Below are 24,008 nucleotides of genomic sequence, written 5' to 3' on the forward strand. Positions count from 1 at the left end.
TCAGCCGCGGAACGCCGAAGACGCATTTGTGGACGTTCAGTACCACGCCGTACGCGTCCAGCTGTTGGATCACTTTTCGCACGTGTCCGATGTGCTCCGTCTCCGACGAGCTCGCGATCAGTATGTCATCGACATATGCGAAACAGTGGGTGCAGTCGCGCAAGACCTCGTCAATAAAGCGTTGGAAGGTCTGGCCGGCATTACGCAGGCCGAAGGGCATGCGGACCATTTCCCACAGGCCGAAGGGTGTGGTGATAGCGGTCTTCGGCACGTCGGACGGCTCCACGGGTATCTGGTTGTAGGCCCGGTGGAGGTCGAGTTTGGTGAAGATGGAGCAGCCGTGCAGCTGAGAGGCGAAGTCCTGGAGGTACGGGAGAGGGTACCGGTCGGGGACGGTGGCAGCGTTGAGAGCCCGGTAATCCCCGCACGGGCGCCACTCGCCAGGAGTGGCCTTCGGTTCCAGGTGGAGCGGCGCAGCCCAACTGCTCTGTGACGGGCGGATGACGCCGAGCCGGTAGAGCTTGTCGAACTCTCGGCGAGCGACAGCAAGCCGGTCAGGAGCGAGACGGCGAGGGCGTGACTTCCGGGGCGGGCCCGTGGTGACGATATGATGCGTCACCGAATGGCGTACCGGAAGCGGACGGGAGGTGTCGGCCGTGACGCCCGGGAACTCCGCCAGCATCGACTGGTAGGGCGAGGCAGTGGGTCGGAGACCCAAAGAGGACACTACTGCAGTGGTGCCCCTCGCTCTGACAGTTCCATTGTCCTCACACAGCGTGCACCTCCTCACATCCACCGAGAGGTGGTGATGGGCCAGAAAGTCGGCGCCGAGGATGGGCACGCCGACTTTGGCCACCACAAAACGCCACGGCAGAGGCGAGCCACCATCCAAAGTCACACAGTGGTCAAACAGACCGATGACCGGCACGCTGGAGCCATTGGCCGCGGTCAGTCGGGGAGCCTGTCCGGCGGCTAGCACTGCGCCTCGCGGGAGCGCGTGAGGAGGCAGGGCACTCACTTGGGCCCCAGTGTCTATCAAGAATCGGCAGTTCAATTTAGTATCGTGCACATAAAAGAGCGGCGCCAAGTCCGGTGTCGGGCCTGATGCGGGAGGCGCAGGCCGGCTCAGGCCTCCGAGTTTCCCGCCGGCGTCCACGCACACGGCCCAGTGCACTTTCGGGCCCGCGCTCCGTAGGTGCGGTGGTACCAGCAGTAATCCTCCCGCTCGTCGCGGGAGGGCGAGGACGACCGGGAGCCACGCCTAGGCGTTCCTGGCCGCGAGCGGCGACCAGCAACTGCCCCCTCCAACCGCCGATGGGAGGTGTCCAGCCGGCTGATGACGGCGGACAGGGAAGCGATGGCGGCAGCTAGATCTCCGTCCCCAGTCGTGGCCGCAGGAGCCGGGCTGGAGTTCGCACCGACGGCGGAGACGGCGCCAGTGGGCCGAGACGCCTCCAGGAAGCGGTCAGCCGCCTCTGCGAGCTCTGCCAGCGGAGTGGCCTCCGGCAGGAGCGAGAGAGCGGCGCGGGCGGACTGCGGCAGCCGCTGGAGGAACAGGGTCCTCAGTAGGCCACTGTCCACCGACGAGTCGCCAGCCGTTGAAAGTTGTCCTCTCATATCGCGAAGAAGCTGGGAAGGCGACCTGTCGCCGAGCTGTTGATGCCGGAGCAGGGCCTCGAGGCGGCTGGCACGGGACTGGGCGAGGCGCTGGCGGAGGGCAGTGCACAGCCCGTCGAAGTCTCCTGGTGCACTGACGATAACGTCCCGTACTTGGGCCGCCACGTTGGTAGGCAGATTTGCCACCAGCAGCTTGAACTTTGTGACGGGATCGGCAATGCCAGCCACGTCGAACGCACATTCAACTTGGAGCAGCCAGAGGTCCGCCTCGTCCGGGGCAAACGCCGGCAGTCTGAATGAAGCAAGCGGTCGCGCCCGCTCGTCCGATGCAGCCGTGGTGGCAGGAGTGTCGGCCGACGCAGCCTCCTGCGAGGTGTCGCCCTCCATCACGGGCATGGTGTACACGTCACCGTACCGCGCCGCGTCCCCAGACCGGCAACTCGTCTGCCCACTGCGCTCGCTGCGCTACCGTGGTCCGGGGGTTAACACTGTACACTGAGAGCCCGAGACGACGCACTGCTCATCCCGGACCTGGCCGCTGCCCACTACGCTCGCTGCGTTACAGAGGTCCGGGAAGGCATCACAATCCGCTGGCGTGTTGATGGCGTACCCCCATTCAGCGGCGAATCCTGCGTGCCGCGGCGGATCCTGCGTGCCTTGGGGGTCCGCACCGCGGCGAAAGAAGGTGGAAGTCCGGAAGTGGCCGTCTGGCAGGTGAGAAGGCCAGTAGTGGTCCGTACCACAGCGGGGCCAGTGAGACGGCCAGGAGTAAGTGTCTGGCAGGTGAGTCCAGAGTCGGGTGTCACCAATGTGGCACGGCTGAAAGTAGCCGGTCGCCACTTGAACCGCTAGCAGTGTATACCGCTAGTAGTTCACCTCTCGTTGTGAGAGGGAATGAAAGGATTGTCAAGGCAGAGACTACCATCCGCCACCGTCGGCACCACACAACTCCAAGGGAGGAGGAGACTCCCGATGTGGGCCCGTGTCGGTAGCTCTGAGCTTGACTAGGATGAACGAGTTACCGATCGTGGATCGTACTGATTTATTGAACAAAAATTGGCACACTATATTTCTAGCAAGGCTACCTTGCATAGGTAGTTTCAGCGTCTAAATGGTAATATTACAAATTACAGTGACAGTTGGACAAAGAAAAATTACTCCACACCTGCGCTCCTAGATTACCCTCTTAAGGCGTGACAATACAACAGCTACGGTTACAAGAGATAACATATAAGGCAGAAAACAATCACAAGACATATGTGTCAATCAATCACTGACATCTGCGTGCATCAAAAGGATTTACTAGTTTACGACGCCGCCGCTGGGTTGCACACGCTACGGCGCCGTCGCTAGCAACGGAGCGCTGTTGCACCCGCTACACCGTCACCACCGCCACACCAGCGCTGTCACCAGTCACCACCGCTCCGTCACCAGTCACCACTCCCAGTCACCAGAGGTGTCACCAACCACGGCTGATAAATGACCTGCCGCGACCTCTGTCCCCTGTGCATGAAAAGCACGACCCGCAGGCTGGCCCACGAAGCAGAACGGGAATTTGAGAGAGAGAGAGAGAGAGAGAGAGAGAGAGAGAGAGAGAGAGAGAGAGAGAGAGAGAGAGAGAGAGAGAGAGAGAGAGAGAGAGAGAGGGAGAGAGAGAGAGAGAGAGAGAGAGAGAGAGAGAGAGAGAGAGAGAGAGAGAGAGAGAGAGAGATAGAGAGAGAGAGAGAGATGAAGAGAGGAGCAATCAGCCAAGAGACACTGATAGAGCAGAGAAAACCAAGGAGAAAACAACCAAAATAACGCATCAATAGATGGATGCACGAAATAGCGACTCACCATGCCGAGCGTTTTGACAATCCAGAACACAATCCAGCCGGGGACCGACCGAACCAACGAATGGCAGAGGGATACAGAGAGTTGCGCCGGGAGAGCGGGCGGAGTCAGAGGAGCAGCGCGCGCGCCGGGATCGTCGACCCGTCGACCACGTGGTCGCCGCCACCGACGCTGCCTCGTCGGCGGCTGTTCGATTGTTCACCCGGGTTCCTGCGGGCTTGCGCAACCCAGCGACCGCTCTCCGACGGGGGCGGGGGAGGGGCGGGGCGGGGACACCGGCAAGGTCAGACACACGCCCGCCAAGGTCAGTCACGTGACCGGGCGCGCTGGGCCGTCCAGCGCGGCGGCCGGCTCGGCGTGGAGCCGCCCGGCCGCCCGGCGCAGCGGCTGCGGCTCGGTGCAGTGCAACAGCACGCAATATGGCTGAAAGAGGCGGTGCGCGTTTGGACAGCACCAGCCGCAATACTGACAGCCTACCATCGCGCTATAGACCCACAGAGCTCGCAAGTTCTAAACTGCAGCGTTGAAATAATGCTCAAAACACAACACTGCTTATGTTGTTGGCAATAATAATGACGGCGATTTTGACGTTGGCGGTCACGGTGGTCGGTGGTCGGTGGACGGTGGTCGGTGGTCGGTGGGCGGTGGTCGGTGGTCGGTGGACGGTGGTCGGTGGTCGGTGGGCGGTGGTCGGTGGTCGGTGGGCGGTGGTCGGTGGTCGGTGGGCGGTGGTCGGTGGTCGGTGGGCGGTGGTCGGTGGACGGTGGACGGTGGACGGTGGACGGTGGACACTGGACGGTGGACGATGGGCGGTGGTCGAAGGGCGGTGGACGGTGGGCGGTGGCGGTGAGGCCTCGTGTGGCGCCCGTTCCACCGTTCGTCACGGCCCGGCCACCAGTCACGGAGGCAGACCCCGAACCGTTCACGGCTGTGCCCCGGCCAGCCAAGCGAGCCATACCCGCCAGAGTGAGCTATCATATAAGGCCAACGCACCGAACCGCACCCGGTAAAGCCAGCTATCATATAAGGCCAACGTTCCGAGTCAGCTCACTTTGCGGCTTCAGAATCCACACCAGTGCAAATGAAATAAAAAAGACGAGCGGAGGCGTTTTACCGATCCTAATGCGCTTAGTGGTTAAAACATCACTAAAACCGAAACTCAGTAGTGTCGATGGAAGAAAGCGCTGGGTCTATCGAGAAATATTAATAGCGTGCGGTAACGCCTCCCCAGATTACAAACAACTACTATGGTTCTCGCCAAAAGAGGAGTGTGCCACCACGTGCTGCAGACGCCTGCGCGCCCAACAAATATGGTCACCGGCCAAGGCCGAATATGGGGTGTCTATTACCAAAAATGTGCCGTCCAATGGCGTTCCAGCAGCGCCGAAGCTGGTTTGGAAGCAATGCTGCAAGCCACGAGGCATTTTTGTGGAGGACCGGTCGCGGGAGCAGCCGGCACTGGTAGCACAGTGACTGACAGGGCCTTGTGATTGTGAGATCGACTGACTCATCGACAGCTCCTTCACAGCCACCTCGAGACATCCGTGACGTTCCCTGAGCGCAGGCACAAGGCGCAACAGGCTCCAATATTATGGAGCAGTCTTTAGATCAGAGTGAAAAGCGTTATGCGAAACAGGACGAGTTCCGATTTCGATCGGTCTCTGGACGGCGCTGACTCCGTCCTTTCACCAGCCTGTAAGTCAGTCTGACGAGTCAGTCTCCTCAGCAGTCTGTGAGTCAGTCTGAGGACCCAGTCTACTCACCAGTCTGTGGGTCTGGTTGATGGCAGCCTCCAGCTGGGCGTTCGCCAAGTCCGGCTGCCACATGGGCCGGTTCAACACAGCAGCTCCCAGGGGCCAGCCCATGGCTGAAACGAAACACACCACCACGTTAGACAGCAGTTAGAGCGAAATACAGATAAAGTGTGAGCCGAGATACAGCCGCAGCTACTGAAACTTTCACTTAGCTCGTGAAATAGTACATGACAATCCTGAGAGCAACATTTGTTTCATGCAATCACTGGCTAATTATCAGTAGGTAGATATGTTCGTAAAATTCGTGACCAAACCCAATCCCTTTTCACAGAAACTGCTCGGGTTATAGAGAATGGAAAAGGATGGCGTGATCCTTAGAAGCTTCCTAGTTATAAAATGAACACTGCACGCTCTAATTAAGTGTGGCTAGATTATATCATTTGTATCTCGCGTCGTGAGGCGACGGCATGGGAAGCTTCTTTTGAGTAGACTAATGCACTAGTTCTGTCGCTACGACTTAAGATAATTTTGGTAAGCCCGCAGACACGTGAAACACAAGTCCAAGGGAAACAGCTTCAGCGGACGTGATCTCAACAGACACTTAAAACGGTTAAGTTCGTGACAACCTACGAGCCGGATTCAGCCCGTCTAAAAACGAACAGACGAGAATAGCGAGGTGCTAAGTGTGACGCGAAACAAGCAATTTAGCAACATCACAGCGCTTACGAAGAAACAAAAATGTAAGCATAAGAAGATCTGAACACTAACTATGTCACCATGTTGCAGACCGGTGAGAAAAGCAGCACCACCAACCCTGAGCTGCTGTCCGCGGTCGAGACATTACGGTACTCGGTTTTCCATATATCTGTTTTAAGCCATGATTACTCTTGCAGCGTCCTTGGCTGACCGATGTTTTCACGATATTCACAAGGCCGAATGGCAAATTAAAGCGCCACGTCCGGGCTGGCGAGAAATGGGTGCAGGGAGCCTTCCCTACGCGACCCAATTCCCATGTCAGTTCTGGCTGTCTCAGCCTCGCCAACCCTTCATCATGAAAGCCACTGCATAGATGCATAAAATGACGTAACCCAGCTCCGGTGCTACCGTCTCAACTGGGTTCAGCACCCTGTCATCTCATTCGTGTCTGTGAATAACTGAGCAGGCTCCTCATGTACTGCGACCCCAAATGGACATGACTTCATTCAGCAGAGCACAGCAGACCACTCAGTAGGTATTCCGAGTTTAAACAATATATGTACAGTGCGGGCCGCGGGGCCGCACAGCCGTACAGGTACGGAGGGCATTGGCTCGACTCTATCGGTCTATAGAGGCCCTCCATGGCCCTCTATGCGGGCAATACATGTGGACAGAGGCCTGCACGGAGGTCCTAAAGAGCCGCGCTTGATGACAAGCTAGCATGCCTGGGTTGGACCCAGGCTCTTTAGAACTCTTTAGTGCCCTGGGTTGGACCAGTCGTCCAGATGGAATAAGCAGAAGCAAAATATTTCCTTCTTGTCATAATCATATGAAATTCACCGACATTGCACCAGAGCAATAACTTCTGCTTTGCAATGGTCAAGCGACGCAAATCTACTATTCCAATCACTCAGAACAAACCAAGGCTATTTGAAGAACAAACTAACAAAATTGATTCGGTCAGCTAGAGAACACACGGGCGATGGGTAGGTATTACATGAACATCGACAAGGTCAGTTTGGCCATTAGCGCATCCGCCTGGGATAATTTGCGGCAGAGTTCACTGTTCGCTGGCCACTAATAATAGGGCCAGGTGTTAGTCGAAGCGCCGCCAGTCGCCGCCGCCGCAGAGACACCGAGACAGCCGCCATGCGGTGGGTATAGTGGAGAGTGGACTCGGTTTTAGGACAGAAGTGAGCGGCGACTGATGGATTGTCCTGTGTGGGTATGTTGTCAAGTACAGGTCTCGCGAGATTAAGCGGTAGGTTTTGCACTTTTACATTTCCGGTTATATCTCAGAAACTAATCGATCTACGATGAAGCCATTTTACACGATCATGGCCGGCTTGTTACCCAACAAGTCGATCGCATCTTCAACACTTAAAAGCTTAAGACGACGACACTTAAAAGCTTAAGACGACGAAGATATAGCCTGAAGTACACTAAATTTTCTAGGTGCAAAACCTACCGCTAAAACCCGCGAGACCTGTACATGTATGTGCATGAGAAAAAAAAAAGAGGAAAGAAGATAAATATTTACTCAGGCGATGGTAAATACCTAATGGTGGTATTGACTCACAAATATTCATATAGAAACTGTCACGTTCAGTCAGAGAAGCCACTTTACACCGTGAGGATAAACCCGTTTATAAACGTCTTAAAAAGTTAATGACCAAAAGACATCTACATTTATTTCAGCGACTACAAGCAGCAGACTAGAGCGATTACGAAAAGGCTGCCTCATCATGACAAGCGCCGGTCCACTTTAAGACACGTCATTGTCCCCGACTTAAACGGCACTTTGTTTTTCTACTTCTGGGAACCACCTTGACACAAGTCAACAGCACGCACCGAAAAATGATTCCACTCCCCTCCCCCCTCCCACACTTGGGTAAAGGGAGTGCCGCTCTACATCGGTCTAGAATGCGGGCGAGCCCGGTCGGCCGGCCTGGTCCCAGGAACGGCTGAATCACGCTCAGCCGGTCGGAGGAAGACGGCTCACGGCGTCTTCAGGTCGACCGAATGCCTCTCAGCAAGCAAAGATAGCGCCAATGTGAAATGGGGCTGTTAAAACAATGCTCAATGGACTCTTTGTGATAGCGAAATGACCAAGGTTATCGTCAAGTGTTTACGCAATACGCAACGCACAAAACGTCCGACATTAGTGAGCTGTCACGTGTTGGCGGAACCGATCTTGCCCACATTGCTACCTTCCTATAAAACGGATCATCCGTCACAATACCCAGTTGAATGATTGATAATTGAAACTTAAGCAGCCAATGGTAATTCGAACAACCTGAAAAAAGCTAGCAAGCCAAGCTATCCCTATTTTATTCGCAGGTGACCGATACCGCTGTAGGCGTTCAGCTTCGTTCTTTCGCCTCCACATCGAGCTTAGAGTCTCGACCGGAACGGTAAACACAGAAAGGATGGATTCCTTCGGTGTTTACCTTCAACGAAGCAGGCACGTCTGGAATTCGCTATGCGGCTCTGGGTCATCTTCGTAACGGTTCCCCGCTTCCACAGCAAACATACACAGACGAAAAGCCACGCCAGGGGCAGACTATGTGAATAAACTATCCGCAGCACACGATAGATAATACATTGACACATTTTTAACAGAACAAAAGTTGTCCAGATTCAGAACCTTGGTTACAAGGAGCAAGAAGCAGCAGGAAGACGTCTAATTTCTAAAATGATGTAAGAGAAAATGTTTGGTACGTATAGATCTTCACTGTTTTTGCGTACTTTTAGATGCATTTCATCTCGAGATATCAATGCAAGCTCCCCTGTCAATTGCTTATGTTTGCATTGACCACATTTGGTATTTGGAGAGCCTTTCCGCAACCGTAACAGAAAGGCAACTGCATGCCTTTTCTGTCATTTCGTGTGTTTTGAGGGACCGGAAAACATATTGAACCTATTAGCAACCAGCAAATTAAATGTGCTTGTTGCGGCTTACCGCAAATTGTCACTCGTTACTCGCCAGTGTTCAAAATGAAAGTCACTCCGTCTGCGTCCCGTCCTGTGCGTGCGGCGTGTAATTAACGTGTCACCAACCGCTTCATACACGATTACAGCCCACGCCTCCAAAACGCATCGCACACATCTGATAGCCCGTGAGGGCCGGCGCCGCAGACAAAGTAGGGCTCGTGAATATTTCAGCAGTCGAAAACAAACAAACGGTTCCCGGCACGTGACCTTTCGGCGCTGTGGCTTCGGCCTTTGGTACACATTGGATGACTCACGGACTGCTGAGCTCCGAGCCTGCCGCGTGGGCGAGCTGCAGCTCATCCCAGGGGCGTTGTCGTCGAGTCGCCAGGGGTGGAGTCGGGGGGGGGGAGGAGCGTGACACGCCACGTGACCGCCCGCCCGCCGATCGGCCGATTTCCGGGGTCGTGTCAGGTCAGACGCAGGGTCAGAGGTCAGAGTACCGGGTAGGCGGGATACCGCTGTGGAGCTCTTGTTCGTCAGGTCGCGATGACATGGCGCTTCACATGGGAACGAACGCTCCGGTGTTCTCAGTTTTTCGTGGTAAAACGGTCTATCCAGGTGCATATTCACAGCAGCGGCTGGTAACCGGTGAAGGACATCACGATTTCAGAAAAGTGTGTGAATAAAACCGTTTTTGGAATTCCGGTCAGCCTCAACCCAGCAGTCCATTGTTTCGTTAGCAAACAATCCACAAAAACGAACACAGCTTCATAAACGTTGACACACTTTTGCACATCAACCCTGTTCTGAAAGAACTTTTCCTTTTGATAAGCGACTTTTAACAAACCCAGCAATTAATACCACACATCAGCAACTGAAATTTATAGCATTTGCAGCTGTTGGTGGCCGATTTTTCGGCCGGCGCCGCGCCGCCGACCGGTCGGCAGTCCGGCAGAGATGGCCGATCCCGCCCCTCACGCGATATCGGCCAGGTATGTGCAGGTGCGGCGCTCCATATGACGCAGGCAGGACGCCACCGGGGACCATAAATCGCCCCAAGTGCAGCACGCTGTCGAAATTCATCCGCGGCGGCTCGAAGGGCGCTGCCACGGCGGTGTCAGAACTGCGAGCGTGGGCGACCCCGTCCGGTTCCAGCGAACTGAGAACTGCGTCAAGGCTGTCCGCGACTTTGACCTACCATGGATGGAAACCTTTTGGAGCCAAGGCAAGGGCAGCACCGCCACCTCTCAAAAGCTGCGTTGAATGTTACATTTATTGAGACAAAATAACAAACATGCCTACTTCAGGTGTTTCCAAGCTCTCCTCACCTCGCCCAAACTCTCGACCCTTTTCGCTCGACTGTTCCGTCCTCGCTCACCCCACCACCCTCCCAGACCGACCAAACGGAGCGAGAAGACGAGCTGGTCACGAACGAGTCGAGGGTCGCGGCATTTCCGGGCCGGCCCGCTCTGGGAAGCTCTCTGGGTTCCAGCGGGGTGTGTCAGCCGCACCGCCGCGGGCGACATGCCTCTCCAGCGGGTGTGACCCGACCGCAGCGCCGGTGTAACCGAGTCAAGGTCGGGCCAACCCCTGTCCGAGTGACCCGACGACCGGTCAGTCGTCACAGAAAGGTCAAACGGAAGGGTGAACATTTGAGCGAGAAGGCGAACGTTCGCGAGTACTGGTAGATGTGCGGGGCTATCCGAACAGTAGAAGTCCAGCGAAGAGGAGAAACAGTCGAATGGGGGGTTAAAGGTAGTGTGCCACCTTTGAAAGATTTCCCATTTTATTTTTCCTAGGATAAGAAGCTTCTGTTTTTACCTAATATCGCAAAAAAAAAATCAAAAATGGGCCTGGAATAGTGCCTTTTTCGCCTAAAAGTTTTTCGGTTTTTAGATATGTATAACAACTGTAGTGGGCTCACCTGCAAACAGGCGTCGGGCAACAATCGCGAATGCGGCGCACTTGTGACAATAAGCAAAGGTCATTATAGTGTTACGACCATACGACGTACGGGAATGAGTTATCAGCTGTCTAATCGTAGACAACACAATGTCGAGCCTTAAACTGTAAGCCCGTATTGGTATTGTTTCTTTTATTTGGCTGTCGAACATTATTTATGGTTTGAAATATGATTTTATGTAAAATAATTGATATGAAAAAGCCGTCTTATAAGTTATGACCCCATTTCACCACACGCAAGTGGCAGAAATGACAATGATCAGCTGACGCATTTTTCTTGGCCGAAGTCAGAGCGCGCGGCCCGACGCACCACGCGTATTTGGAAATTCCGACCTCGACGAGCATCAGAAGCCACCTAACAGGCGTGTTCGAAACCGCAGGAGATGATGATGAACGGGTTTATCGAAACTTGATTGGATGAGCATATCGGTAATAGCGATTTCAGTGTGTGCATTTATTGTTCATAGTGGTGTGAAATGTGGTTGGGGTACGACCGACAACCCGTCGGGGCGAATTTCGCACTGGGGTACTCAAAATTTGAAGAATTTAAGACGTTTCCATGAGTTTTGAAGGTATGGATAAGTTCTAAAAATCCGGTTCTCCTTATCTGGGCCATTAACTCCATACGGTCCAAGAAAGCTGGCACACTACCTTTAAGCGAATTGTCTAGCCACCGAGCGAAAGGCAAAGAGCGAGCAGTCGACCTTCCTTCAAAGCGGAAAATCGAAAAACCCGATCGAGCGAACAATTGAGCGAAAGAGTGAATGAGCAGGCTGTCGAGCAAACCAGAAAACGGTCCAGCAAACATTCGGACAAACTCTCAACTGTCGAGCGAACGGTCCAACAACCGGTCGAGGTCTCGACCAGCGGGTCTGAGCCGCCGGCGCGTCCGCTCGCCAGGTTGGGCCATATCCCATGACCCGTGGAATGTGGCCGGCCAGCCGGGGGCGACCGATACCAGCGCGGCGCGGCGGCCGCAGAGCGGGTCGTTGCCTAAGCGGGTTCCCAGAAACGATTGCCGAGGCTCGGCCGCGATCTTGCCGACCAGACGTGACCGCGGTGGGGTTGTTCCACCCGTCTCGTGTCTCGCATTATCCCGTCTCGTTGGGGATCACTTCATCCCATCCAACCCTCGTATCCTTCAGCACCTTTGTGCAGCCCTCTGGGGCGAGTGACGGGCGGCCCGACCTCCGGGGACCGCTCGACCGAGGAAGGTCGTCGTCACCAGACATGCGAGCGGCTGCTGTATGTCAGCACGGGCTGACGTGAGCCTTAGACCGCCGCCGCCGCCGCCGCCACCGCCGGCGGCGCATTCCTGTCGATTGCGACATACCGGCACGATCATGCAACGGGAGGCATGACCAGCCTTGGCGCGAGCGACGGCGGCGGCAGGGAGGGAGGGTGGTGAGCCTGGTGTGGGGTCGGGGCGAGGCTATGGTGTCGGTTGAGGTTGTGATTAGAGATGTCAATCGTATGCCAACTCTTTGGTATACCGATACCAAACCGATACCAACTTGGTATTTGGTATTTCAATCGTAATGTGTTTGGTATTTTGTTGGTATGATGAACCCTCACTAATGTATAAGAGGCTAAGAAGTCGGTAAAAAGTTGGTATTTCCCTCATTTTCCCAACTTGGTTTGGTTTCGGTATTTCCCCATAGTTTTGGTTGGTATTTGGTTTGGTATCGGTATTCCGATTTTCCGTAATTGACATCACTAGTTGTGATGGTTGTGGTGATGACGGCTGTTCTGACAGTGGGGTCTGTGACAGTGACTGGTGACGGAGGCGGTGGTGGTGACAGCTAGCTACGTGTGACCGTTCAAGTGACTGCCATTTGTCTGTAACGGCTGTGACGGGGGCTGCTGCAGCTGTTAGTGACTGCAACGGTCGGTGGAACTGTGCCCGTTGTAACTGCGGCCTCTGTGGCCTCCGTTACGGATGTGGTGACTGTTCGCTCTGACGGCTGTGACTATCGTGGCTGTGGCGACTGTGACTGTGTCGACTGTGGCGACTGCGTCAGCGCCGGAACGCCCGGTTCGTCCCAGTGACCACCAAAAGCCGTCACTGGCGATCACGCGACCGGCGTGTGACGTCCACTCTTCACTTTCAGCCCTTCCACGCGATACAAAGAAGGAGGTTCGGCCTGTGGACCGACATGCACAGCCAGACAGGAGTCAGCTGCACAAGGCTCCGGTGTCTCGCCTGGATGGACCGAGAATTAGTGCGGCTGGAGCGGACACTGGACACCTGCGATCCACAGGTGATAGAGCTCGGAGGGACGGCAGGAGGCGGCTGGAGTGACTGGACACCTTTTTCGGTGTGATGTAACGAGCTAACTGCCATGGACCAGAAGCGTGATCGGTCACCGCAGCTCGGCAACAACTACTGAACGCGAGACACGGCTTTCGTGGTAGCTGACTATCAGCAATTAGAGAGGATAAGCCCACTGGTGAGGTGGGAGGTTCCACGCTAAATATTTAAGTTCACAAACAGAAAAACGTGACAAATGGTAATTGCTTACGCATCATATTCATCCCAAAAACAGTCCCTTCACGCTAACCGCTCACCAACCAACGACTCCAACGTAGGATGATACAACTCCCCTAAGAGTAAATACCTTTTAACCCCTCCTGCACACAACCCCTCCCGCCCCGCCGCCACCCGCCGAGGCACGCCCCTCTGACCCCGTATCGACCCCGTGTCGCCGCCGACTGACCTGGGTTCATGGGTCGGAAGGCGGTCTCGCCGGTGGGCCGGCTGTCGGCCGGCGACTCCGTCTCCATCGCCGACGACGAATCGTTCACATCCATCGCGCTCATCGTTATCACCTCGCACTCGTCACCTCGCGTCACCTCGGGGCGCGTCACGCGCGTCACGTCACACACGTCACTGGGCGTCACTGGACGTCACTGGGCGGCGGAGGGCCGCAGCACTGCTCGGCTCACGGGCTCAGGCGCAGTCCGAGGCTCCAGCGGAGGCGGTACGGTCGGGGCGGCAGCGCGGCCGGCGGCGGCGGCGGCGAAGGCACGGAGCGGTCGGCCCGGCAGGCCCATCCTCGGAAGGTCACCGGTAGGCGGCGCTGCAGTCGTGGCTACCGAGCGGCGCCTGCCATTGGTGCTGGGAACCTGTCAACAGAAGCGCCGGTTAGTGACTGGGAATGACAGCCGCGCGGACGAGCTGAAGAGCCCCTGACGATGGGGTTCGCGGAACTCCACATTCCAGCTAGGCCTCCGGGTACACATTCGTGCATAATCCGCGCCGCATACCTGGCCGACAGTGCACGAGGTCCGAGGCGGCGGCGCGGCTCCGATCTCGCCGTGTCGGGTGAGGGACGTGGCCGAGCGGCTCCGAGTTCGCAGCGCGCGCGGACGATGCTCACAGAAGCCGGTCGGGCCCGACACTGGCGGCCGCTCGGCGGCGGCGGCGGCGGCGGTGCATGGGAGGCCGGCCGGGCGGCCGGGCCGGTCCGGGCCGGTCCGGTGCCGCGGCCGGCCGGTCGGCGGAACAGCATCGCCGCCCAAGGTCAGGCGCTGGGAGCCGGCCGCTCCGGCGCTCTGCCCGCTCCGCGCTCTGCCCGGGCGTGCACGGCCGAGCGGGCCGGCGGCGGCGGCGGCGGCGGCGGCGGGCGCGGTCGCTCGCCGGTGGCCGGCGGCGGTCCGCGCGCACCTGACGCCGCCGCCGCCGCCGCCGCCGCCGGCGCCCTCAGATGGGAGCGGGCGCCCGAGAGCGGAAAAGGAGTGGGAGCGGCTCACTGAGGATGACCGTCTCAATCACAAGCTCGGCGCCGTGGAATGCCAGCGCCCGTTTTCCCGGAAGTGCCTGTGTGACTGTGTGTTGAGCATTGATTGGTGGCCGGCCCGTCGGACCAGCGCCACAACAGGTGCTACCGCCGCTGGCACCGGCCATACGGGGCCAGGCACCGCTGGCGCAACGTTCCCGCGAACAGCGCATCAGCTATGGGGGAGATAGGACTCGCATGCCTAAATAAGAGGTCGGCTGCGGTGAGTCACTGTGGTATGGTGTAGCTCAGGAGCGGACGTGTCTATGTGGGAACCGGCCTGTCGAAACGGCACTTCACGGCGGCCGCCAGCCAATCCGGCGCTAATAGCAACACATACGACGGGAAGGACACACTCCGATCGCTGCGGCGTCGAAGTCGTCGATGCCGTCACCGTCGCCTGTGACGATGATCAGGGTGGCAGTGCTGTAGGGAAACCTGTGGTGTCGGCCGGGCGCGGACAAGGTCAATCGGCCGCTGTTCCCAGCAGGCGACTGGAAACCGATTGGCTCTAATGCTGCTCGTTATAAGGCAGTCGCTCACACGGTTCGCCGTTCAGGTAACGCCGAATGCCAAAACGACGGCTCGAATTGGCCGAAATGGTGAGATAATCCACACCAGATCATGCGGCCATGGGGTATGCTCGATTACATTTTTTCTTAATATGAGGCTTCAACTGTTCGTGTGGGAAACCCCGCGCTAACAGTTTTATTTTCTATTTTAGGCAAAGAATCAGTGATACTCATAGCCAACAGGCACCATTAGTAGAGTCGACTAATTTAAAATATCATAGACCGATCGAAGACGTCACCGTTCCTTTTATAAAACTGTGACATGAAAAGGCCCATGCGATGATGGAGTACGCCGAGCAAAAAGCTTCGTTCGGCAACAAGTCAGCTTGTTAACTGGAGCTTACTTTACCAATGCAGCATGAATTCAATTCTCCGATTTCTCGTGAAAGTCCACCCGATAGCGTCGCCCCGCCTATTTGTGTTTGTTCGATTCATGGGCACCAGCTGTGACAGCGCGCTGTAACACCGATAAAGTGGTCCTCGTGACTTCCCCAAACAGTCCATGAATCTGCGGCGAAATATACGACGACGCGAGACGATTTCAGCTGGAGCGATGCCAACCAGTCTCAAAGGCAGGAGCACGTAACCAATATCAACAAAAACCGCTATAAAATATGTCCTATCATTATTTTAACCATTCCCATACTGGGTCCCTAAGATGAGACGAAACGATCCAAAAGCCTGCTGAAATTAAATTAAGGGAAATGGCCTTTTGCTGATTCCTTAATTCTAATACCCATCCCAAATAAAATCCTATAGAAAATTACACCAGCGCTTATGGAGGAACCTTATTTTCAAAACGCGCAGATAGGCAGGTAGGTACTGTGTACTGTGTATGCTGTCGGCTGTATTCAACAGAGGTAGCCTCTCAGTATGCAGGACTTTGTCTAATCACATCTTATTACGAATGCAGGTAGCGTACTTGCAAAATGCATCTCATTTGCAGCCCTAACATTTAGCACGGAAGTGACCTAAACGGCAAATGGAAAACGCAATGAATGGAGATGAGGGTAAATGAATGAAATTAAACATATGGCAGACAGCTCTCAAGTGCCGTGGCCAGGCACTGCTTGCCGTCCGCCCACAAAGGTGCGGCGTACAAACAGACCGCAAACATCCAGTGTGGTCGAATACATTGTCCAGAGTCAACATTATTCATGAGACAAACCCACCCTTCACTGGTGAAGGTTCATGTCGCAAACAACATCCAACTGAAGAATACATACCTTTTCTAGCAAACGACTCGCTCCCAGCAAACATGCCCACATGGTTCCCATATGGGGCCCACATGGGCCCCCCACCTCTTCCATATGGGTCCCACATGGGAATGGCAGTGGGTGACACGTGGGACCCATATGGGCCAGCCCACGTAGGCCCCATATGGGACCCACGCGGCGCCCACATGGGACCCATATGGGTAGCCCATCTGTAGCCCATGTCCCACGTGGGCCCATCTGGCCCATGTTCACCCCATATGGGACCCACATGGGATGCCCATCTCCAGCCCACATGCGTTTTGGCCCATCTGGCCCATTTTTATCCCATATGGGGCCCATATGGGTAGCCCATCTGTAGCCCATGTCCCACGTGGGCCCATCTGGCCCATGTTCACCCCATATGGGACCCATGTGGGCATGTTTGCTGGGAACTGATATCATCTCGTTCTCTCGCTCTCTTGAGGCTGGTAAAATCAATCAGAAAATTCACATGAGGAGACAGTCACATAAGCTATTACCACATACAGAGATTCACGAAGAGAACCGCTCCCCCGACGACTTAACCCGCGCCCCGTTGGGCTCTGCCGAGCAACGCGCCCGGTTGGGGGGGGGGGGGCCATTTTGCCCCCCCCCCCCAAGATCTCGAGAACCACGCAACATAGCGACAAGCGGTAAACGGCGTTGGATAGCCCCAACGGGGAACTACCTTGTGACCCAATTTTATTGACCTAGGTCAAACCGATGACGTCACAGGTCAGGTCAAAGGTCCAATTTTCACCGTTTACAGGCACTTCAAGAAATGCGTTGTAAAATCGAGTAAAATGCATTTCATTGAAAATCATCGATGGGGAAATGTTCTTCAAACACATATTTTGCTATTTGAGGTCACTGATACCAGGTCAGGTCACAGAGGTCAGGTCACGGGGGGTCACAATATGAAAGTGTCGTGTGATACATGTTTTATGGTCCATTTTACATGACAAATGCGATTATATGGGTCAGGCAGCCTTTGGGGCCAGCTTAGATCACGTTTTGGTCAAGGTCAGGTCAAGGTCAGGTCAAATTAGGTCAAATTTCAAAGTTAATATTTTTGCATAAAATGGGTATCGAATCGATGCAGCTCGTCACGGGGAGTTCAATGGTGGTCTTTATTTTGCCGTACGTGGTCTAGAATTGCTAAAAATTTAGTTAAAAAATTTGACGTCATCATTTTTGAACAGTTTTTTCGCTATAACTTGGCCAAAAAACGAGATATCGATCTGAAATTTGGTATGTATATAGAAGAGCGCTGGGACTATCACATATATTCCGGTTTTTTCGAAATTCGGAAAATTTTTGGATTTTTTTTCAAAGTTTTTCTAAAAAAATCCATTTTTGAATTTTTTTTTGGTCAAAAACCAAAAATTTTGAAAATCCGAGATAGCAGTTTTGTAGCGCCGCTTTTTGTCTACTAGACCATATAAAGAACTTTGAAATTGCTTGATAACTGTAGATTTGGTGAGCGTTTCAAGATTGCATGTTTTTTGCTCATTTTTGCTCGAACATGACCTCAGTTTGACCTCAATAACTCCTGACCTAGGGTGACCTAAGACTTGAAATTTGGTGTGAAGGTGTCAAATTGATGCCCGGGAAGGTACTGAAAATACTGAAGGTAATACTGAAGGAAAATACTGAAGGTACGTTTTCTTTCTATTCAGGAAAAACCACAGGGGGGGCCAAAATGGCCCCCCAACGGGGCGAGGGTTAACCTCATTGACTGTCAAATATAACAGTGCTCCATCCTGCCGATTGAAGTGACAGGGCTCGGTCACACGTCATCCTGCCGTAACCACTGCCACGACTCACACGACTCGGCGACTCAGGCAGCGACTCATGTGGCGACTCATCCGCCGTTGACCCTCCTTATCTGGCGGCCGCTCCCTCCGTATACCCCAACTCAGGGCCGTGGGACCGCGGATGGGGCCCCGCCGGGCGGATAAGCCGATTCACCCGCCGGGGGCGGTCAGTATATACGTGAACGTTCGGTGACTGTGTCGAAGGAACAGCCTCTTTGTTGGACGAGACGGTAGCGCTGACTTGTTCCCGGAATAATTGATTTTGCTACATTCCATTGCAGAATGCACATTCCCAGACGTTTAATGACGCATGGCTAGATAATAAGTTCTCTGAAAAATGCGATTAAATAGGTACACGTTATACCCTCTGCTTCTATTCCGAGATTAGGTATTTATATTAATCAACATCTGTCAGGTGCAGGTCTTAAATTTTCGACTCGCTGCTCAGCCTCCCTTCCCTTCCTTTATTCCGCCCCTATTATTCAGCTCTTGTTCTCACGAATTCGCCTCTGGCCGCCGCCGTCAGTCCGGCGCAGTATAACCCCGTTTTCACTGAGCGGGCTGCGCACCCCATCGACACAAGCGAGGTCAGCCCGACTCCCGAGGCTTCGCAGGCAGCCGCGTGGTGCGCAATGGCCAACTTTCCAGCCGCCGACCGTGCAGCGAAACGGTCAACGTGGCAATCGACGCAGAAGGTGGACAACCTTCAGAGCAAGCAAGTCGACCAACCCTGAACCATCGAACAATCACAAACAAAACGACCATCTACCCAAACACTGCCAACCGACCACGGTCATCTCAGCTGGGCAGCTAACCAACAACTTCTGTCGGACCGGTGACCAAATACCAACACAGTGATCAATTTCACCCGGTCCGGCCCCCATGCCGTTTAGCCCCGTGTTAAACTAACCAACCTTCCTAACCGACGGGGCCGCCCGACGGACCGGCCGACGTTAGCGACGATCAACAAGTGAGCGGCAGCTACCGCCGACGGGGGCGGGGGCGGGTGCGGGGAGCCTCGGGCACCGACCAGCCGTGTTGCAGGTCAGGGAGGGTTGGGGAGGGGCGGGGAGGGGTGGTAGAGAAGGGGATCGACCGGCAAGGGGTCCGCGAGCTCCCGGGCGGCGGCGGGGGCGGCGGGGGCGGGGGCGGGGGCGGTGAGTCAGTGGCGCCGGAGGGCCGTCGGTCGCCGGCCGACTGACTCACGGCTAACGTCGACCACCATCGATCTCTCCTGCCCGACCCTACCTCGTCCCACGGCCAGATCCGGTGGTGGTGCGTCTCACCGCCTCAAACAGCACCCGACACGGTTTATGATCACAGCCCGAACAGGGAGGCCATTCAGGGCACCGGCTGATGCAACAGAAGCCTCCATGAAACATCCCAAAGCCGTGGAAAATAACTTCAGGAACTGCGTGTTGGATTCGTAAAATGACGGCTCACAAAGGTCGCGGACGCGTCAAAGTGCAGACCTGTGCTCATGTCATATGTGGCTCAAGGCCTAACGGTTATGTAATTAAGCAAAAGCGCTTGACTGCAGCTCGTACAAAGACACGTGTAAATAATGAACATGCTATGTCCAATAATCAACAGATCGAAATATATCAAGAAGGCGAGATCATTGACAGCTGACAATGCACGGAAATCTCCCAATCTCTATTCTCTTCAAGTTTTGGTCTTTCATCTCAAAACAAAAACTTCTTAACACCAGAGCCAGGTGGGAATGCCGAATAACGTCACAACGTTCATTTCTTCGCCACTTTTCGGAGATAAGGATGGCAAGAAAGGAGCCTCGGTCGTGGTGTGATGAGACGATTCGGTTTTGTGATTGATGGACTGGCCACTCAGTGGTCAGAATGTGCATTTGTCTTGTAGGCCGGCTCCAATCCGGTAAGTAACTATCGTGGACCAATGGCAGTTGCCGCCTGGTAAATCCGTAACGCTGACCTGAAAAGGCATCATGGGAAATCCCATATCCGCCAGAAGCGTTGCATGGAGGAAAACACAGCCAACAACAGCACACATGACACAATCAATTGAATAAATGGACTAGGTGAGGAGAAATAGGCATGCATGCATACACAGCGACAGCTGTTAGAAATAATAGGTATGCGTTTCTTGTAAAGGGCTACACAATAACGTGAGCCTCATTAGGTAGGTACAAATGATGCAGAACAAAAATACCTACAGGACTGAATATTTAACATGCTGGTGAACTGTTGAAGTTTTTGAAAGAAACAGTTAAAGATGTCCCGAGATCACTAAAGAAATCAAAATAAAACTTTTTTAATTATGGATAAGGCAGCGAGGAACGAGAATGCTGCATCTTTCAATCAACAATATACACTCCATACCGATAGGTACTGGTCCTCTGTCCTCTTCTCTTCCTTGAATATAAAAAAAAACTCGGAACACCGGAAGGAAGAACTACGACGGTCTAAAACACTACACAAACACTAACTAGACGTCCAAGGAGGCACGTTACCGCCTTATAAGGTCCACCCGCTGTATATCGTCCTCGCGACACGGGTTGGTTCCTCTTTATTACACCACTACCGGGAGTCCTTTCTCCAGAGCCTGCACAACACTCGCCAATGGTCGAGTCTTTGTCTCGAATCGATCGATCCGTTCGAAATCGCACGAACTCCGATAGCAGCTATCACGCAGTATAGCTCCTTCAGCAGCTAACACACAACACATAGAACACTGTCTGCTCGGGTCGCTGCTGCTTCAAACGCTGTCTGACACCGACTGGGAGCCCGCCGAGAGATTGTGACGGCGTGTGGACCTGGGCGGCGGCGGGGGCGGCGGGGGCGGGGGCGGGGGCGGCCTTCGGCGGCCACTCTGTTCGCAGCGAGGTCGCGGTGACCGCTGGCCGGCCACAGCGGTCGGCCAACAGTGACCACTCCCAGCCGACGGTCCCAGACCGCGGACCAAACGGACCAAGACAGACCGAACAGACCAAATGGACCAGATAGACCAAACGGACCCAGCGGAGCGTTACGAACCTTTGCGGACAGAGACCAATCAAACGGACCAACACGGACCAGCGGTCTGCTCGGAGCGTCAAGGAATCACCGACCAACCGAATCACTGGTAAAGCACGGACCAAACGGACCACCAAGGACATCGGACCACCACGGAACACCAAGGACCACCACGGAGCGTCACGGGCCGGTCACGTGTACAGTCCTCAGCAGACTGCGTGGTAGGTATTCTTTTTTCGACAAAACCAGTAATAACTCAAAGACTATGTTGTCAGTCGGTCGGAACTCACGGAAAATATAGGCGCCATGCTCTTCTCCTTCGATTGGGTATATCACTAAACAAGGTATATGCGTTGTGTGGCAACAAAATGCACAAGTTTGTTTTGGGGGCAAATATAAACTTTTGGGTTTTGTTGCCAAACTGGATGGAAAATGAATGCGATGGTAATGCCAAGCTAAGGTGCGGAGTCTCGCGCATCTTGCTGTTATGATTTCCGAGCGACCGATAGCATAGTATCCGCGTTATTCTCGGTTTTGTCGAGGAAAGAATACCTACCACGCAGTTTGCAGAGGGCTGTACATCACAGCGGCAGCCACGTCACGTCCGCCTCGAACGACCGTGACGTCAAACGTAACCCAATACGTGACGTCACGCCACCCTAGAGCCGTGACGTCAGCACATGACCACTTTCGACGACTTCACATAAGGGAATCGCGGCGCAATTCATTGACACGCAGAACCAGCCTCATACGTCATCTCACGCATATGCGTAAAAATCTCATCGACCAGTCTTGGGGAGAGTGTGAGCGGAGGGAGGTGTGCTTAGTTTTACGTCACGTTCGAGGAAATTCTTCGTTACCGGAGCTGGCCGAGGATCGGGTCTGGATCAGGATGTGACGCGCCGCCGGTCGGTGTTTCGCCGCCGCCGGTGACAGAACACAATCAGCCACTGATGATCGATGGTGGAGGCGCCCCGCGAGGGCAGCCGGCGAACGGGTGAAGGGAACTGAACCACACCGCTCGTCGGAAAGGAACAGGTAAAGACGGGGCGAGCGGAGCTGATGGCTATCGGAACAGGCGAAGGTTTGTTGGTCGGGGCAAGAAAATTTAACCAGTTAGTTTGATGCTGCATCTAGAAAAAAAGTTGGAAAAAGGTTTGTTTGCCTGAACTGGGGCCCATTTATCACCAAAGCGGACCTGGGTGGAAGGGACGGACCCGGATGGCGGGGCTCAGGGTGGTAAAGGAGGCTGACAGATGAACGGCGACCACAGCTGGCTGGGATGATGAACCGAGCAGCAGCCCTACTAAACGTGTCAGCCTGTCACCGGGGTATGAACACACCGTCAAACTTTAGTCAGCACGGCTAAACTATGGACGCCACCGGTGCTGCTCATCAAAACGGAGCTTTAAATTTCACAAGGAATTTTAAACCCCAGACAAAAAACAAAAACATCTCCCACACACATGACAAATGAACCTATTTAACTGTGCAATTTCCCTCACTGTCTGAAGGACATCGGCGAGCGCGGCCTTCTCGCCAATACCCAGCCGAGGAAAACCCAGCTACCGAGGTCGCCGAGCGCCGTCCCCGGCGTTCGCTCGACATGAGAACCAGGATGGGAAGACACCTCACCCGCGGCACTCCGGCTCACCCCGCGGCGCCCCGGTTCGCCCTCCGAGCTCCGCGGCCGCGCGCGTCCCACAATCGACAGAAATCGTGATGTTTGGCATGCAGGGCGGCCGGCACGCCACCGTCGGCCGGCCGGTCGGCCCATTACCTGGCCGGCGCCGCGCCGGTGAGTCAGAGTCGGCGCCCGGCCGGCCGGCTGCCCTCCCTGCGGCCGACCGACCGACCGGCCATGGCAGACCGACCGGGCCGCGCAGTGGCGACCTTCCCAGCCCGGTCAGGGCGGTCAGAGGGGATCGGTCAGACAGAAGGGGATACCGGTCAAAGGGGGAGGTGAGGGTATCGGACGGATAGCGGTCAGCCGACAAACCGTCTAGCGCCGGACCCGAGTGGAGGGGAGGGCAGTAGCGCCAGGACCCGCGCGCCGGCAGCACAGGTAGGCAGGGCCAGGTGCCATGGGCTCCCACTGCTTATCGTTCTGAGTGGACACTGGACAGGTTTTTAGGCAGGTGCCGAGACCAGACCCGAGCGACCGAGGAGGAGCTCCGCTCGTCGCCAGCGGCCGGACATGCCACTATCCGCAGCGAAAACCCACCTGAGTCGACGATCCAATCCGGACGGAGGCTGGAACACGACACCACCAAATCCTCCTCTCCTCTCCTCTCTCTATGTCCACTGCGCCGTGATCGGTCCTGCCGTATCCTCGGCTTTGGGCGGGGGCGGCGGCGGCGGCGGCGGTCACGGGCCGGTCGGCGGCTCGCGGCTCGGGCGGCGCGGCGGCTCGGCGGACGCTCAGCGGTCGACTGGGCCGGTCGGACGGCCGCCGGCCGCTTCCATGCAGCATTCCATCGGCGGCGGCGGCGCGGCGGCCACGACCAGTTTGAGGGGCCGCCGGGGCCGCCGCGGCGGGCGGCGGGCGGCCCGACGGGGCCCACGGGGCCGTCTGAGGCCGGGCGCGGGCGGCGGAAACCCACAGATCGGGTCACCGCGGCCGCCCAGAAACGTCCAGCGCTGTTTCTAGGGCGGACTGGAGACAGAGGTTCTCTTTTTCAGGTTCATGAGCGCTCAGGCCGAGTCTGCATGGTTTGTAATTCGCCTGTAGCGCCGCTGAGCCATGCACGTAGATTTTATACCCACGGCTAAGGCATGCAGGGATAAGTAGCGTGTCTGAGGCCGCATGCAACCAGCATGCC

The 24,008-nt window shown here is 55.5% G+C and overlaps 1 protein-coding gene across 2 annotated transcripts in view; it reads right to left on the minus strand.

Moving 5' to 3' along the window:
- The window catches only part of LOC122367199 (nuclear hormone receptor FTZ-F1 beta-like), a 46,490-nt gene extending 22,949 nt beyond the window's left edge, over positions 1 to 23,541 (minus strand). Inside the window, exons 1-3 of one of the 2 annotated variants that reach the window (XM_043340092.1) lie at positions 23,411 to 23,541; positions 13,514 to 13,922; positions 5,214 to 5,317 (exon numbers count right to left, since the gene is read on the minus strand). In XM_043340092.1, the coding sequence (XP_043196027.1) occupies positions 5,214 to 5,317; positions 13,514 to 13,616 (207 nt within the window). In that variant the 5' untranslated portion in view covers positions 13,617 to 13,922; positions 23,411 to 23,541. Of the gene's footprint in view, positions 1 to 5,213; positions 5,318 to 13,513; positions 13,923 to 14,063; positions 14,203 to 23,410 lie in introns of those variants that run through there. The other variant, XM_043340093.1, reaches the window with a different exon arrangement.
- Between the last annotated feature and the right edge of the window lie 467 nt (positions 23,542 to 24,008).

This window comes from Amphibalanus amphitrite, unplaced genomic scaffold (genome assembly GCF_019059575.1).
Source record: "Amphibalanus amphitrite isolate SeventyFive unplaced genomic scaffold, NRLGWU_Aamphi_draft 000857F_arrow, whole genome shotgun sequence".
Classification (NCBI taxonomy): domain Eukaryota; kingdom Metazoa; phylum Arthropoda; class Thecostraca; order Balanomorpha; family Balanidae; genus Amphibalanus; species Amphibalanus amphitrite.